Source organism: Echeneis naucrates, chromosome 5 (assembly GCF_900963305.1).
Source record: "Echeneis naucrates chromosome 5, fEcheNa1.1, whole genome shotgun sequence".
Classification (NCBI taxonomy): Eukaryota; Metazoa; Chordata; class Actinopteri; order Carangiformes; family Echeneidae; genus Echeneis; species Echeneis naucrates.
Genome location: NC_042515.1, coordinates 12760642 through 12777223, shown reverse-complemented (window position 1 = coordinate 12777223; position 16582 = coordinate 12760642). Strand labels below are relative to the sequence as shown.

The 16582-nt window shown below is 43.0% G+C and overlaps 1 protein-coding gene across 3 annotated transcripts in view; it reads right to left on the bottom strand.

Moving 5' to 3' along the window:
• celsr2 (cadherin, EGF LAG seven-pass G-type receptor 2) overlaps positions 1–16582 on the bottom strand; it is a 53966-nt gene that overhangs the window by 6143 nt on the left and 31241 nt on the right. For all 3 annotated transcript variants that reach the window (XM_029501582.1, XM_029501583.1, XM_029501585.1), the window contains exons 4-25: positions 15765–15880; positions 15553–15641; positions 9747–9904; positions 9268–9431; positions 8860–8985; positions 6967–7130; positions 6030–6209; positions 5830–5943; positions 5510–5666; positions 4984–5125; positions 4746–4866; positions 4239–4422; positions 3984–4085; positions 3743–3837; positions 3301–3510; positions 2877–3060; positions 2016–2334; positions 1317–1484; positions 1108–1231; positions 829–1029; positions 538–712; positions 86–198 (exon numbers count right to left, since the gene is read on the bottom strand). In XM_029501582.1, the coding sequence (XP_029357442.1) occupies positions 86–198; positions 538–712; positions 829–1029; positions 1108–1231; positions 1317–1484; positions 2016–2334; positions 2877–3060; positions 3301–3510; positions 3743–3837; positions 3984–4085; positions 4239–4422; positions 4746–4866; positions 4984–5125; positions 5510–5666; positions 5830–5943; positions 6030–6209; positions 6967–7130; positions 8860–8985; positions 9268–9431; positions 9747–9904; positions 15553–15641; positions 15765–15880 (3406 nt within the window). The remainder of the gene's footprint in view (positions 1–85; positions 199–537; positions 713–828; positions 1030–1107; positions 1232–1316; positions 1485–2015; positions 2335–2876; positions 3061–3300; positions 3511–3742; positions 3838–3983; positions 4086–4238; positions 4423–4745; positions 4867–4983; positions 5126–5509; positions 5667–5829; positions 5944–6029; positions 6210–6966; positions 7131–8859; positions 8986–9267; positions 9432–9746; positions 9905–15552; positions 15642–15764; positions 15881–16582) is intronic.

Sequence of the window (16582 nt, the reverse complement as noted above, 5' to 3'; positions counted from 1 at the left end):
GTGGAAAAATACAGTTCACCTTGATAGCACATTAGAGTTATACTACTGTTACCATACCAAGTAAATCACGACTGCAGGGACTCACCGACACTGCCAGAGCAATGGGTCCGGCAAAGCTCCAGATGAGCGTGTCGTACAAAGACAACCAGCAGAAGTCTGGGTTTCCGTAGCCCTCGGGGTCCAGTCCCACCGCCAAGCCTGGAGACAAACCCAGGAAGACAGACTGTAGCAGCAAACTCTTACTTTAAAGTACTTTAAAAGTACTTTACTTTTATTTATGTCCCTTTGACAATGCCAACAAATACTGAACATTATAGACATCACTTCGGCAGGATTGCATTAGACAGCACTAATCATGATGTGGCCCCCTTTATCTCACATTTTTAAGTCTCTGAAAGTTCACTTTTACAACGCACTGATATTATATGAAGTCTGCACTGTCAGACATAAGATGCTATTTCAGGAATGAACCTCCCAGGCTTTCTCTGTACTGTGAGTGCATTGTTGTGATCTGATTAATTAAAAGAGGGTTCAGACCTGTGATGAAGGCGGGCACTCCCCAGCCAATCAGGTAGTAAAATCTCATGGGTCCATAGTTGATATCTCGCACTTCACTGATCATGCGGTATACGTGCAGCCCCTCCAGAAAAAGCCAGGAGAAAGTGCAGAGGTAGAAGAAGTGGAGCAGGATGGCGATGACCGTGCACAAAAACTACAAGAAGGAGGTGAGGGAGAAATGAAGAGCTAAGATTAAAACACTGGGCCTAGGAAGGGGGCGTCATGGTATATATACTGTGAGAGTAAAGTCTGGAAATACATGTTGCTTACCAGGTTGTCAGCCTGGTTGATGCCCAGGATGAAGGTGAGCTCAGAGAGGAAGAGTGCAGTGGCCCCATTGTTGATGATACTTGTTTTGTTGCTCTGCATGGGTCTCAAACAGAGGAGGAAGGTGGTGGTGAGGAAGAGGAAGCCCAGTGTCACTCCCACTGTGCTCCATGTCAGGAGTTTGATCGGCAGGATCTCTCCGTTCTGGCACAAACATTGTGAATGAGTTTTGAGTTTTTGACTGGTGGCCCTGCTGAAGCTAAAAGATTTATCATCACTCACTTCTCTCCTGGAAATATCCATGAGCACAGCAAAACTGGTCATGTGATAACACTGGCAGCTGATGTGGGTGCTGTTCCTGAAAACCACCTCGCAGCCCTTCGCCGACCACCCACCGTTACCAGCACTGAGATAAAACACATAGATCATAGGACAGTGAGAGTGTAATACAACTAGTTTCATCAGCACCAGTGTGTTGTTGTCATCCTCACAGAATAGTGTGGTTCCAGAAAACACAGATGGGTTTGGAGCGCTCCTCTGTGGTCACTAGGCGGAACTGCACCGTGATGGGTTTGTCCAGTGTGTGCTGCAGAAGCTCATCATTGTCGTGCACCGTGATACTCACAACTGGAGTGTTGATGACCGGACGCTTTGGGACCCTGAGGAAAATGAAATGATGCTGTAAAAGGTCTGAACTCAGAGTTTTCCTGTCTACAACACCCATAAGACCAGAGGCCCTGCTGGTCCTTGCTGGTTCCGTTCCAACTGAATATTAAAACCTTTTAAAACTGGTCGTCTTTTTTTTCTTTTGTTTGCTTAATTGTTAGTCAAAAGTCTGTTATTTCCAGCTGCACACCTTAGTTTCTACTGAACATTAGACAAAAGAGTAAAAGCCAGAGAGGTGGAGTAAATTATTTTGTAAAAATCAAAGATTACTCTGAAGTTAAAAGAAGGTAATGCAAAAATCTATTTTGGATGCATTATTATTATTATTATAGTAGTAGCATTGTTGCTGTCATTAAATTCACACACAAACTAGACTAGAATTAAAGTGACCATTTAAGGATTTTCTTCAGCCAATAAATACAAGTTTCTTCATTTGTACATTGTAGGGATATACATGAAATTAAAATAATATCCTGAAGGCTGATAGCCTGTCTTCATGCTGCAGTTTAGTTTGTCACTCTCACCGCAGGCTTCTCTTATCAGGATCATAGCTCTCTGGTAACAGCGAGGCCAGGCTGTGGAAGATGATCACGCTGGCGACAGCATCCTGCTGGCTGTCATCAGGGTGGCGTCTCTTCCTGTTAGCTGAGCGGTTCCTCAGTGTGGACTCTGGGAAGACGTCCAGGTGCCTGTGGCCCTTGGTGTCCACAGGAGGCTGGAAGACAGAATCAGGCAGAGTGACGGCCGTCTCCAGGTCGACAGGACGGGGACCCCTCAGGGACTGGTACCGCGGGAGCTTGGCTCCGGCAAAATTCATCTTTTTTAGGCGGTCCACAGAGATAACTGTGGAGAACAAAACAGAGCCGTGGTGAGATGATCTGTGATGTTATAAGAGCATTTCTTTGTCCTGTGAGTTCTGTAAAATATGCCTCGCTGTAGGAGATCTAAAATACATGCTGCTTCAAAGCCTTCCCCTTGCTTTCCCAAATATAAATCATAAACACTATCTCTCTGTTTTATTGAAAATGGATTTGATGTAGTATTCGTTTGTCACTTCAATTTTAAATTAATTCTAGATTATTCATATTGATATCATGTTGTAATATAATTAGCACTCACACACTTAAGAGTATTAACATTCATTAATACTGACATATTTTTGTACTACAAATTTCTGAAAAGGAACTATAAATATTTTGCTTCAAGGTTTGTCCTCACTTAATTGCAGGAAAAGTAAACAAACATGAGAAATTTGCTAAACTTTCATTTTCAGCCTGCGCTTGCAGAACCTCATTCTACTTAATTAACATGATGTATGATGATATGCTGCATCGTAGTGAAGTTGTCAGCACATCACATCTCCAGCTTCCTGGTAGAGTGCTGACCTATATGTGGTGTGACGATGGTGAAGGGGCTGAGGTAGGTCTTCCTCATGTTCTGTGCCAGTGTGTTTGCATATTCCTCATAGTGGCGCAGCAGTGCCGCCGTGCCGCCCTCTGAATGCTGGATCAACTCCCAGTGCAGCCGAGTGTCTGGGGACAGGATGGCGCTGCCCACTCGAACCAGATTCTGTCAGAAAACAGCGAGAGGTCGGTGTGACAGGATGTCACAGCGGAGAGTGAAATGAAGTGTGATGCATTCCCTGCAGATGGAGCATTAGGGCTGTGATGTCCCACCAAGCAAGACTGTCCTTCTGTTTATACTCTAGTTTCATTTCCTACAAAAATTTGGTACAATCTACTTTTTTTTTTTTTTAATGCTCCCTGTGTGAGGCTGTGTTTCTATCAGAGACAGCGTGTGGTTGTTCACCTCAGTGAAGTGGACATCCTGTGTGGCTGTGAGGTTGAAGCCCTGCTGGTTGCTCTCATGCTGCAGCAGACTCTGTGTGAGCCGATAAGCCACCTTCACATCGCTGCCGTAGTATTTTTCTGTGTGCAAAGTGGCGTTGGCCAACATGGCTGCTGTCTGCTGGACGTATCCAGAGTCCAGGAGTGATGCATTACGGGAAAATTTCTCAGACTGTAGGAAGTAAAACACAACCATCAAGTAACTTAAAGCTCCTTATTGATAAACTAGATTTGTAGCCATTACAGCAGTGAGTCTTTCAGTTTGTCCTGACTGACATGCTTTTCTGCTAATTAGCAAAGACCATTTGCTAAGCTGAAAGGGCTGATTGGCACATGAGCATGCTGCATCTACAGCCTCACAGAGCTAGTTAGATTTTAATCTGACAGAGGAAGGAGCTACACACCAACGTTTTCAGCTTGCTGAAGGTAACAGAGGTGCAGTTGAAGAGATTGGGAGGCAGCCAGCCCTTGTGCTCATCACAGTGTCGGATGGCAGTGCCTAGTGTGGAGGAGAGAGAGAGGGAGAGAGGGAGTTATCACATGAGAGTTGCGGAGTAGACTGCAGCAGAGGAAGGGCTTCAGGCAAGTTTCATACACTGCCATTATTGTATGGTAATTTGATGATCTGCTGAGAAACCATCATACCAAGTGTTCCTTTGGGACAGGGTACTGCTGCAGGGAGACCAAACTTAGTCCTAGGCCACCAGATCCCAGCCTCGATGGCCTGAGGGCAGCTGTCATAGATTACTGAGGGAGGCATAGGGAGGTGAGCAGAGGAGCAGGAGGCGGGAGATGAGGAGAATAACAACGGAATTAATATTTTAATACATTTACAGCTAAAAAGAAAATCTCATTTTGAAGCAGTTCAATAACTTCACAACAATCTGTTGCCACTCTGACCTTCACAGCCGTTAGATGAAACCTCAGCGAAGGGGTTGTCGCAGCGGTCACATTGGCGTCCAATCACACCCGGTTTGCACTGACATTGGCCGCTCTCTCGGTCACAGGCTCTGGAGAAAGAGCCGACTGGATAGCAGTCACACAGCAGGCAGGTGTCACTGCCGTCAGGTTGGTAGTGGTTGTCCTGGAAAGAGACATGATGTGCTGACTAACAAGCAATCAGTGTTTGTGACTTCATTTCCACATAACAACGGGTCAGGACACATACAACAAGCTGCAGCTGTTTGTACAAAAACATCTGGCAGCTAAAAGTTTCTCTCACAAAGTCTGTATGCAGTATAAATGTGCTTGTATTTCATTTTTGGAAGTCTAGCTTTTTACTTTGTGAGCTGTTGGCAGTTTGACATCTGTTTCTGTACAGGTTGCATAAAAATGTGCTAGTACTTGCTGTGTGTTTTTAGACACATCTTTGTATCCATCTAACTCTGACCTTATGAGCAAACTCACCTTGCAGCGACACTCTCCACTGGTCTTGTTGCAGTCAGAATCAAAACCCTTGTCTGTCTGACAGTTACACGGACCACAAGTCTTGTGACCCCACCAGCCTCTTGGACACGGCAGGTCAGTCCTGCAGCGAAAACGCATCATCCATTTTGATCATTTATGATGATGACCATTTATGACCATGATGAACAAAGTGTGACTAATAACACATGTAGAACAACATCAATATGGAAAACTGTACTTTTTCTCGCAGTAACGGCCAAAGTAGTTGCTGGGACAGTCACAGGTGTAACCACGAGAGGAACTCAGCCTCCTGGTGCACTTTGACTCGTGTTCACAGGGGTTCAGTGAACATACATCAGTGCAGTTAGAGCCATAGTAGCCTGTAAAACACAAGATAAGCAAAGGATGACAAATCAATTGCTCTGCTGCTACAACATGGGCACTGCAGGTAAACTTTGGTATGCAGGGATGAGAGGAAAGGATTGCATAAAAGGACAAGCTAATATAATAATGAGTTATATTTATAGAACATTTTTTGAGTTGCATTTGAATTAACTTGAAATATTTTTGTTGGTGAAACATCAAAGTTTTGTATTTCGACATAAGCAATTTAAGAAGATTAATTTAATATTCACAGAAACAACTACTCATCTTGGTGAATGTGACATGCAAACTGAACAGTTTTTATTCTTTAAGGTAGCATTTCTGATCAGCGGTATATAATGATCATTGTTTTTGGCTTTCAAACTTTTGTCGTGACTGACCACTGAGGCAGGTGCAGGAGAAGCTGTCCCAGTCATCGCTGCAGTAGCTGTTGAGGGGACAGGGGCTGGAACTACAGGGGTCTGGCAGACTGCATCCCGGCTCCACATTCACCTTCCTGGCCTGAGACAGACTCAGAGCTCCTCCAACACGTAGACCCTGCAGGACAGCAAACAAACAAACACACACGTCAGCACAAACAGTATTATGGATGGATCTGATCTAATCTGATCTGATCTGATGAAATGTTCAAAATAAGTCAGACGGCGTGCTTCTTGTCTACTTTGCAATATTATCACATGTGGGAAAGGAAAACACAAACCTGCATACAGCCACGGAAGCCATGCAGAATTTTCCCATCAGGCTTTGCCAAACCACCGACACTCACAGCCTTCAGCTTGGAGTCTTGCAGCTTCCCGTCCACTTCCATACTTGCCTGAATATGTATTTGACACTTATTTTAAGACTGCAAAGAAAGAGGAATTTCATTCATAGTGATTTGAGTCAGACAGAATGCCTCACCAGGTACAGTCCGTGGTCCAGAGACAAAACAGCTTTGTGCTGGCTTGCTGCTCCTCCCAGACTGCTGATATCCAGCTGCAAATGATGCCAGTCTCCGTCATTCACCAGAACCTCCTCCAGGCGGGAGAGGGTTGAGTCTTCACCTCTGTGAAGCCCCATCAGCACCCTCCCCCCACGCACCTACAACAGCAAGGAGAACGGCAAGAAAAAAGGGAAGAGACAGCAGGAGGGTCGATGAACAGATGTTTAAAAACAGAAGGGGCCAAAGCAGAGGTTAAAAAAAAAAAAAAATCAAGAAAAGAAAAATCAATAAGAAATCCAGTCTGCATCACATCATAAACAGAAGCAGAGAGCTCCAGCGTTCTCTACAGTGATAGATCAAACCTTTAATTGCTGCCCATCACTGGTGCGCTCGACTGGAAATAGATTATTGGACAGTTGTACAACATCACAGAGGTGGAAGTCTAGACATGCTCAAACAGTAGCTGCACACAGGGCTGACTCCCCTGATGTATTTGGTCCTCTAAGGTATGCCAAAGTCTTCTGATCATCAGCAACAGTGCTACAATACAGGAGGCCAAAAGGGGGCGCCTCATTCTTTCTATCCATCTGATGGGAGCCTTTGCTGAGGACCACTGCCAGGCTCCCACTGAGGCTCAAACATGAAGAAATATGTTTTCAGTCTCACTGAATTTAGATGAGATAAGATCAAGTGCCCATAAACATATTCTTTGTTTTTTTTTTTACTTGCCACTTTAACTGAACTGTCCTGAGTCTTACTCCCTGGAGGATACATGCACATTTCTCTGTATTGCAACATTCCAGTGAATGTAAAACTGCTTATGAAGCAGAATAATGCATGATGAGACTTGATCTCAAGCAAAATGAAACCACAGTGTAGAGAGACTGTGTGTGTTTGACAATATACTGCTGTCACCTGTAGTGTGAGGTTGTGCTGCAGGCCAGAGGAGATGTGCAGGAGTGTGGCACTGGCCTGACGTGTGCGGAACATGAGCTCTACGTGCCAGGGGACGGACGCCGCCACCGGGTTGGTCCACTGCAACAGGCTGTTACCCAAGAAACGCTGTGGACTGGCCATAACTACACAGGAAGGATGATAAAACCCAGATGAAGTGGAAGGACAGAGGCAGAGGTGATGCCGATGCATTAGAAAAAAGTGGTTAACATTATTGTCAAAGTCTCGGCCCTTCCTGTGATGTTTGAGCTTCAATGACACGTTGCATCCAGCTGCTGGGGGTGGGAATGTCTCTCTGTGCTGTGTGGGAGTCAGTTGTGGCCCAATAGGCAACTTCCACATAAGTGTGATGTGGAAATGTGAGACCTTTCAGTGGGGACCCTCCAGTGACTCCTCTAAATCTTTTTAGTGCAACCGTGAAATGTCGATGTCAGATCACATCTGAAGTAGTTGAACTGTTGACGTTTCCGAATCAGGGGGAATCATGGTGTTTGTTCATTCATGCGCTGACTCTGGGGTCCAACAGTTTTCTGGATAGTTCAGTCAACAACATGAAGCATAAGGACACCTTGCCTGACAGCTTCCTCTCATTAGTCTGTCTCTGAGCACAGTGAGGAAAAACACCTGAATCACCCAAATCGAAACGATTGATCGCCAATGGTAAATAAACCCAGAAGGCCTTTTCTGCTGGCTACAGAGAAGAGCAAGATGGAAAGAGGGACACTAGTGACTCAGCTTCATTCAAAATGTTTGAAATTCAGGTGAAAATTGGAAATAATTTAGGGATTTTATCTTTTGTCATGCTTCAGTTCTAACCATAGTACCTTATATATGATATTTATGGTTCATTTTGCTTTATATTTAATGTTGCATTGCCAAGTTGGATTTTTGTATTCTGGGGTGTTTTTAACTCATTAACTTTCCTGTGGATATGATTTTTTGTTGTTGTTGTTGACCAAACACACTAACTCTACTTTCTAAATTGTATTTGGACTTTTACCTTATCTAGTAACCTACTGTCAACATGTGGCCATCAGGTCAGATGAACCATGTTTTACATAACGCAAATATTCTCATGAATGTTCGTGCTTTAAGAATTGCACTCCGAAAAGGCATCTGGTGGTGACATTTATTGTTCAGGGCTGTTGGTCATAATAAATTCAAGAAATCAAAGCTCATTGGATCACCTTTGGAGATCAGCAATGTGATCACACAGTTTCACGATTCTCTGTCCCAGTTGCATGAAAAACACTCTTCAATAAATCCTTTTTTCTGTCTCCACTTCAAGCTAAAAACAAAGGTTTGGTTTTTCCGTGACTGTGGTTAAAATGGTTCACTTCCATTCCTCTGTCTCAAATTGCAGTAAACCTTATATCACCACAGAAAGCAGCTGCTGCTGATCAGGTGGAGCAAAAACAGACAGAAACACAAGATATATACGATATGCCTTCAAGAGTTGAGAAGCAATTAGTCTGAAACTGGCTCCACCTCTTTTAAAGCAGAGAAAACTCTGACTCTGTCAGAAATCACTCATTAAAACTAAAGCAGAGTAATCACCAGGCTGTTTCTGGCTGTATGTCTAAAAGCACTGATTTGACAAACACCAGGAACTGCACTCCAGACAACTAATTCCCCACCTGCTATTTCTAAGAACACTGGTTTATGCATTAGTGAGTTCTTGTTTGTCTGTACTCTGCTCATCTCAAGTACAAAGGCAGTGTGTTCTTACTTGATGACAAGTTCAGTCTCAGGTCACAAAGACAAAAAAATTGCAGTCAACTCCATGTCATCTCTGATTTAATGTGTGAGTGCTTCCACCCTGATGCACTGCACTTTTCTGCTCAGCTTATTCACCTCTTTCGCAGTTTTGTCCTCCAAATCCGAGTGGGCAATCACAGCTGAAAGAGCCCCACAGGTTCACACAGGTTCCTCCGTTCAGACACGGGTTGTTGCTGCAGAAATGTCTTTTGGCAGAGCATCCTAGGAGGGGGAGAAAACAAGAGGTCTCTCCTGTTTGATTTATTTTCATCAAAGTAGCAGAGTCAGAGGGTGATAAACGATTCATCGCAGGTATAATGATCATTTCCCATGGATTCTACTTCCCCGCTGTGCTGCTTATCGACTGTTATTCAATCTTTTCCTGCTTGGCTGGTCTAACCATAAACACCATTTGACTGCAAAACTTTCCCAGGTTGAAGAGATTGAAAGCTGGGGATGTTCTTCAAAAAGCAAACAGCAGGTCAAATATACTGCATACTATACCTGGCAGAGTGCCGTTGTTAGCAATGAAGCTGGCCATGTCTATGTGCTGGTTGTCTATGCGCAGATTCTTCATACAGCCCACGAACTGCCGGTTGTGAATGGGAAAATCTTCTGGAAGTTTGGGTACTCCTCCGAGAAGCAGGGGCCCGGTGAGGTCCAAAGATCTGACGAGACAGAACTCGTGACCGTTTACATATCCCGCACTCCCAATGAAAAATTTATTACAGAGAGTGTTTCTCCCCATAGAGATGTAAACAGATAAAAAGGATAAACATCCCAATGAAGGAGAAAAGCAAAGCTCAGCCAACTCCCTGCAGAAGTGGAACTTCATTTCAAAACAAGTTTATTCTTTCAATTAATTAGTGAAGTCAATACAGAAATAATGAGGGTGTCTGTAAAGCAGGAACAAGGTTATTTATGGAGGTAAAAACTGAGGTTCATCTTCTCATTCCACAGTAAAAGAACTCTGATGTACTTACTTTTTGGATCCTGACTGGCTGCCTTGAGCAGAGCAAGTGTAGTTTCCGATCATGTGACCAAACCTCAGGGCCACAGAGGCATCGCAGTTATCCACCGTCACGACAACAACCTTCTGGTCGGAGGGCCCCTGTGGCAGCCCGGCTTGGTTTAAGATCGGCTGCAGAGGGAGAGGGAGAGAGAGAGAGAGGAGCAAACTCATGAATATCAAGATACATTCTTGGGCACTTTCCTTATGTTTCTGGGGAGACTTCAGTCCAAACAATGAGTATTAGGAATGCATTACGCCTTGTTACCTTGGCTGTTACGGACACTTTACGTTTTTTTGTACACGTGAGAACTGAAACTAACTTTCTATGGGTTGTAGCTCCTGCGTTTTTTTCTATCCAAGCGAGGAAATAACAGTCCAATCCTTTGACCCTCGCACTGAGAAATGTATCACAGAATAGTATTGTGGTTTTATTTTAAAAACGGATCTGGATTAATACAAATCAGCACATCTTTACAGAGGATATCCTTTCAAGAGTTCCCAAAGGATCTTTCAGACAAATACCAGAAACTGATCTGTTTCTGAAACTTCTATTTTTAAAATGCTTAGGTATTTTGGTGACTGTATTTATAAATAGCACTCTGAAATGGATTGTAATAAAAACATCTTATTCTGCTGCATAAAAAAGAATGAAGGTAATGAAGTTGAAAACCTTCTGGCACTCCCAGACACTGCTAATTTGTATTTGCCTTAAAATGCTAGATTAAAAAACGATGAAACCGGAAAACAACCACCAAATGAATTATTAAATAAATAAATAAACATTTGCATCATAGTTAGTTCAGTCTATGTTCAGCTCCTTGCTGTTGTGCTTTTTAATAATTCACATGATAACAGCACGGGCTAGAGGCAGTAGTAGGGACCCTCACACAGGAGAAGGGTTTTCTCTCTGCAGGATGTCATCCCTGATGACAAAGGATCTTCTTCATTGTGTGGGAAATCAATAGGAGGGAGGCAACAAAGGGAGGAGGGGTCTGTGGGGCAGAGAAAGATGATCCTTTCAATAAAAGGCCATGACCTCTTTTCAAACCAGCCAGTGTGTCTGAGGTCAGCTAGAGCTCATATTAACCCAAAGTATAGGTTCAAGCTGGTGCTGTGAGCAGAGAGCAGAGCAGCGACCACCCTCACTCACAGTTGACCGACTCGACCACCTGCAGGCGAGGACGGGCTGCTGAGCTCTCAGCTGGTCAGACGGGATTATATAGGATTTACCTTGTCTCATGTACAGATATGATATGAAGAACTGGCTCACTGGCGATACACATTAACGCTGCCTTTTTGTAGTCAGGCTGTCTAATTCTGCTTATGGTTATATTAAAATAGATCACTTGCCATTGTCTTAATAAACTTCAGGCTTTATAATTTCCTCATTTCTCTGCTGTTAGGATTTCTTCCATCCTTGCTGTCTGATCCCCTAATTTAAAACACCAGCAGAAAAGACACCAGGCTACAGATATAGTGTAGATATAGATTCCTTTAGATGGCACAGCAATTTTGGCAGCCCTATGACAATAGATGTACTAAGACAAAATACGATCATCATCAAGCAATACAGTAGAGGCAAATATAATTTTACCCCAAGGCACTGACAAAATTTTATTTCGCGCAGATGATTTTGTAATTCAATCGGCCTGATAAAATCTCTGTGAGCCTCCCATAAAATGAGTGAGTCACTGCGAGGCTGCTGTTAGGTACATTTCTGCCCTCACTTTGTGATCACAGCATAATACGTTAGTGATTTCAGGGAGATGAGACCAATGTTGACCCTAAACCATCTGTCCAATATTATGTCCTCTCACAACAGCTCACTTGGATCCTCGTCATCGTCATCATCTTTCTAGAACAGAAAATTTTGTCCTCACTGGGTTATGGCAGGTTTTCGCTCAATTTAAAAAACAAAACAAACCATGAATCTCATGGTAGCACTGGACAGAACTGTTAATGTCAAATTCTGTTAGTCCATCAGGGTGAAACATTCAACTGAATAACTGAATATTTTAACTAACTGGTGACACGAGAGGAAATGTCAGGGGGATCAAGGAGCTTAAAAATTAGGATTCATCATCAGGGTATTATCAATGTCTGCAAAAGATTTCCTGGTTATCTTTTACTTTGGCACATTTTAAAAACCCATGACCCGACCCCGGATAAACAGAAGAAGATGGATGGATGCACATTTCAATTACTGTAGGTGGGTCTACTGCATAAGTTCCTAAAACCACTGGGCTAGCTTGATTCAAATAAATAAAATGTAAATAAAATCATTAAAAGAAAGCAAGAGAATAAAACTGCAGCTTTTTTTATTGCTGATTGTCGACAATTTCGTAAGTATAATTTTGGTTTCCCAAGGCCTCTTGCTATATCAGAGTTCAGAATGAAAATAGTCTCAATAGAAAACTGTCAGGATGTTTGTGGTTTTATGTGCTTGCTGGCTTTCTCCTGCAGGTCATGTGACCAAACCAGGATGTCATGTTAAAGCTCTTAATAAGAGTTTTGGAAGCCATCCTGTCTGCAGGGGCTGAGTCACTTGAACACTGTTATTTTTCATCTATTGAAAATATGGCAAGTGTTTTCAGACAAGCTCGGTGGCAACGGCTCCAGCTCTACACAAATACTTGAAACATTTAACCAAGTTTTCCCTCAAGAACAACAGACTCTGTTATCGAGGAAAGTTCCCACAGGAAGTCAAATGAGTTTTTCTTGACTGTGAAAAATCTCAGTGTTCAACACCGAAATGTTAAGTAGATGGAGACTGAGACTGAAGGTGGCTTTTATTTTTCAGCTGATGTTTCTTGCAGCCAATTTGTTACAAATTTGTTGATGATGAAACAAGCAAACACACTGTGTGAATTGCCAAAGGTGAAATCATCCGACATGCTCTTTTCCACGGTTTCCCTTCCCCTGAAAGCTGTGAAGCAGGCAGAGCTCCAGATTGGACGCTCCTTTCACTGACCTATGCTGCCATCAGTCACGGCTGTTGACTCTCCAATAATGACTGTCTGTCAGGTTCCCTCTCTGCCGCACAAAACCCTGTCCTGTCAGTGTTGATTGGAACGCACATATTTGTTCTGGGCCACATTAAACACTGCTCTCACACACCGCTACAGGGGGATTATGGGAATATGAGTTCCCTGTCACAGAGGTTGACAGGGGTTGCATGGGAAGAGCATGGCAGAAAGCAACACAAATATGGGGTCTAAGATTGACTGGAAAAACCATAGCAACAAGAGGGGTCGGCCTTGAAGCGCAGTGTCCCCGTTCAAAGCCCAAGTCAATACTTCTCTGGGCTTTTCTTTGCCCTCCTTTCGCTCCTCTCCTGCTCCACTTTTCTGTCTTCGCTGGAGAACAGAGAGAGAGGCACCTTCCTTGGGGCCACATCATTCACTGCCCGTGGTACCAAAGGAAGCAGAGCCAAACACAAAGGCAGCGGTCATTGCCATTCTCCACAGTCCCCCACCATCCTGAAAGCCACATTTCAATCTAAAAATTCTCCCCTCCCCACCTCATCCTGCTCCACACCCCTGCAGACAGGGACGGGTCAGACTGGGCCACCAGGGCATACCTCAGTGGGAGGAGCTATGTTTCTACCTCAGTGACTCACAGGATGTGGAACATAAGGAGGATGATTAGTTCAGCTAGAGCAGTAAGACAGCGGCTGGACCTCGACACTTTGAGACCTTTATTTTATAACCAATACCAATATCTATGAAGCAAATCATGATGCAGCTATTTTAATTCAAATGATGACAATAATGTGAAAGTGGTCACTCACAATGATGAAAGCTATCACCTGAATCTGCAGCCATCTGCAGACATTTTTGGGCTATAACTAGTTTCCACTGATGATTTGTGGTCCACCCCCGACACAAACAAACAAACAAAAAAACAACACCAAAACAAACTAGCAAAAAAAAAAACAACAACAAAAAAACAAAAACAAATGAATCATCTACATGACAGACTTGTAGTATCTCACAATTACAGACTCACAACATCCTCCGACATGCAATGCACTTGCATATGTGTAGCTTCCAGGTCAGTGAAAGAACAAAAGAATGAGAGTTTTGTGGAAATGTGATTAATGAGAATGTACTGTAGTGTCTTATTGACAAAAGGCCAGCTAGTTTTCATGCAAAAGTCAACAAGATTCTCCTTCATCACTTCTGCTGGCTGAAATCTGACAGGGCCATGTTATCATGAAGAGGAAAATGTGTGCAGCAGGGGTGTTGCCTGGCAACATCTTTATGATGCAAAGTGACTTCCTCAATAGAGTAAAATGTGACATGCTGTGCATTGGTCCTGGGGGAGAAAGTACTGAGAAAGCAGAGACAACAGCTCCATACAGTCCTGCATTGGTGGAGTTTGGATCTTTTATTGGAGAAAAGCATTAGTCAGAACATATTTAGTTGAATCTAAGCATGTCAAGAAAAACATAGACTTCCCACTCTCTGGCTTTCATTCATTAACTAACTCCCCCTCTCTTGTCTCGTTTGTGACTCTCGTACTGTAGCGCCTAGTTGGATAGTTGGATTTATTCCAGATCAGCCTGTAAGCAGCGATCCTTCAGTCTCACACAGCAGCAGCATTAAACAGGCACAACAACAAACGTATGCAGCACTGTTTCCTGTGTGCACGCCAGTTTACACACACAACAGTTAGTCATCTCAAGATGTCCCAGTTATCACTGAGAACATGTCAGCTGCATCGCTGCAGACCAGAGGTGGGCCGTAACGAAGTAAATTTACTTGAGTACTCTACTTAAGTACATTTTTTGAGTATCTGAAACACAAATATTATATATTATATATTTATTTTTTATTATAAATATGATAGAAATCTACTTTATTTATCCTGAGGGAAAGTCTAGAGACTAGAGACTGGACAAGAGGTCTCCAAATCCGGTCCTGGATGTTTCCTGATTCCAATGAGTGACTCCTGATCAGACTTCAGCAGAGCTTGATGACGAGCTGATCATTTGAATCAGGTGTGTTGGAGCAGGAAACATCTAAAACCTGCAGGACAGTGTCCCTCCAGGACCGGAGCTGGAGACCTCTGGACTGGACCAAACCCCTCCAGAGACTAGAGACTGGACCAAACCCCTCCAGAGACTAGAGACTGGACCAGATAACTCCAGAGACCGGTGAAGGTATTTTTGAGCTGTAAACATGTCTGTAGCAGAATCGTATTGGTGTATTGTATAATAACAATTAAACTACTTTCTCTTGCTGTATTTTTTTTTTATACTTTTACTGAAGTAATATTTTGACAAAGCTACTTTTACTTGCATTGGAGTAATATGTGACAAGGAGTATCTGTACTTTAACTCAAGTATATAGATATGATAACTAGTCTGCTGCTTGCAGTGGATTAAACCTGTCACCAGATTTGACTCTGAACATCTTAAATAATTATGTCTGGTGTTGTGCTGCCACCTCTGGAGAGGAGAGCACCAGCACATGGCACAAAGGTGTAACCGCCATTGGATTCCTTCATTAAAAGAAACAGCTGAATAGATAGTAAAACCTGAACCTCATTAGGGTACATGAAGTGTTTTGTTTTTTTTTTTGCAAATTCCCTCACTGTCTTCTCGCAGAGAGTTGGATGAGATTATGGAAATCCCAGTCGCATCAATGTGGCAAAGACAAAAGCCACAGCCAAAAAAACAAGCAAAAAAACAACAACAAAGGCCACAGCCAGCAGCCAGTTTAACTGGACTTCACTGTCATTCATTTGTTTTGTTGAATCGATTTCAGTCATACCTTGTTGTAGTAGTGAACCTCCACCATGTGCCACATGCCGTCGCTGACACCTCCGAGGACGTATGGGGAAACAGTAGTCTTGGTCTCGCCTGAAAAACAAAGAGGTGAATTAGTGCGCAGTCCAGAGAGCGAGGGGGGTCTGCAGTAAATCATAACAAAAATAATAATAAGAAGAAATAGAATAAGACTAAATAGGCCAACAATTGCTCTACCTGCGGAGAAGGTCAGCTGAATCTGCTCATTGATGATCTCCATGGCAAGGAAGTCATGTTTTTCATTGAAGCGGCCATTGTAGAGCAACAAACCATTGGGCTCTTTGGTGGCAAATCTAGAAAAATTATCACATGTAAAAGCATAAGCTGTTATCCATGCATTTACTCCACGTAACAGGGAGAAGATGGCCGATTTAAAACTATTTCCTTTTCACACTGAAGTACCTCGATTATACAGCAATGAAGCGTTTAATGCAACTTTAATGTAATCGTGAAGAACTCAAGAGTCGACAATGCTGAGGTACTGCAAAGATCACTGAACAGATAAGGTCAATCGTGACCGTGAGGTCAAGTTAGATAAAATATATATATTTTTTTTTTTTTCAGCGCAGACCATGAATACAGATTCTGTGTGACATGAATAGATATCAGAGCTACATTAAACAACACGTTACAACACAGACAATAAAACTGGGGCAATGTCAAAGCAGCAGAGTGAAGGAACGCACTACTGCAAGTAAGGAGGCAGTGCACAGGAAAAGACAGCTCAAACTGATGACAACGACAACTTCAAAATACATTTTGTCCTGGTGGAGAGACAAAAGTAACAATCTAAGTTTCAGATTTCTGTTTGCATTTTGATGGCCAAGCCAGAGCACCCCAGGCCCTCATACTGTATGATATTATGATATTAACGCACATTTTAATATATGCATATAGTTCAAACTGCAGGACAAGACTGTATATGATGGAAAGCCATATGCAGTAGGTTAAAAATATCAAACTTTATCTGTCAGCTGGAGTCTGTGGTAGTAAAT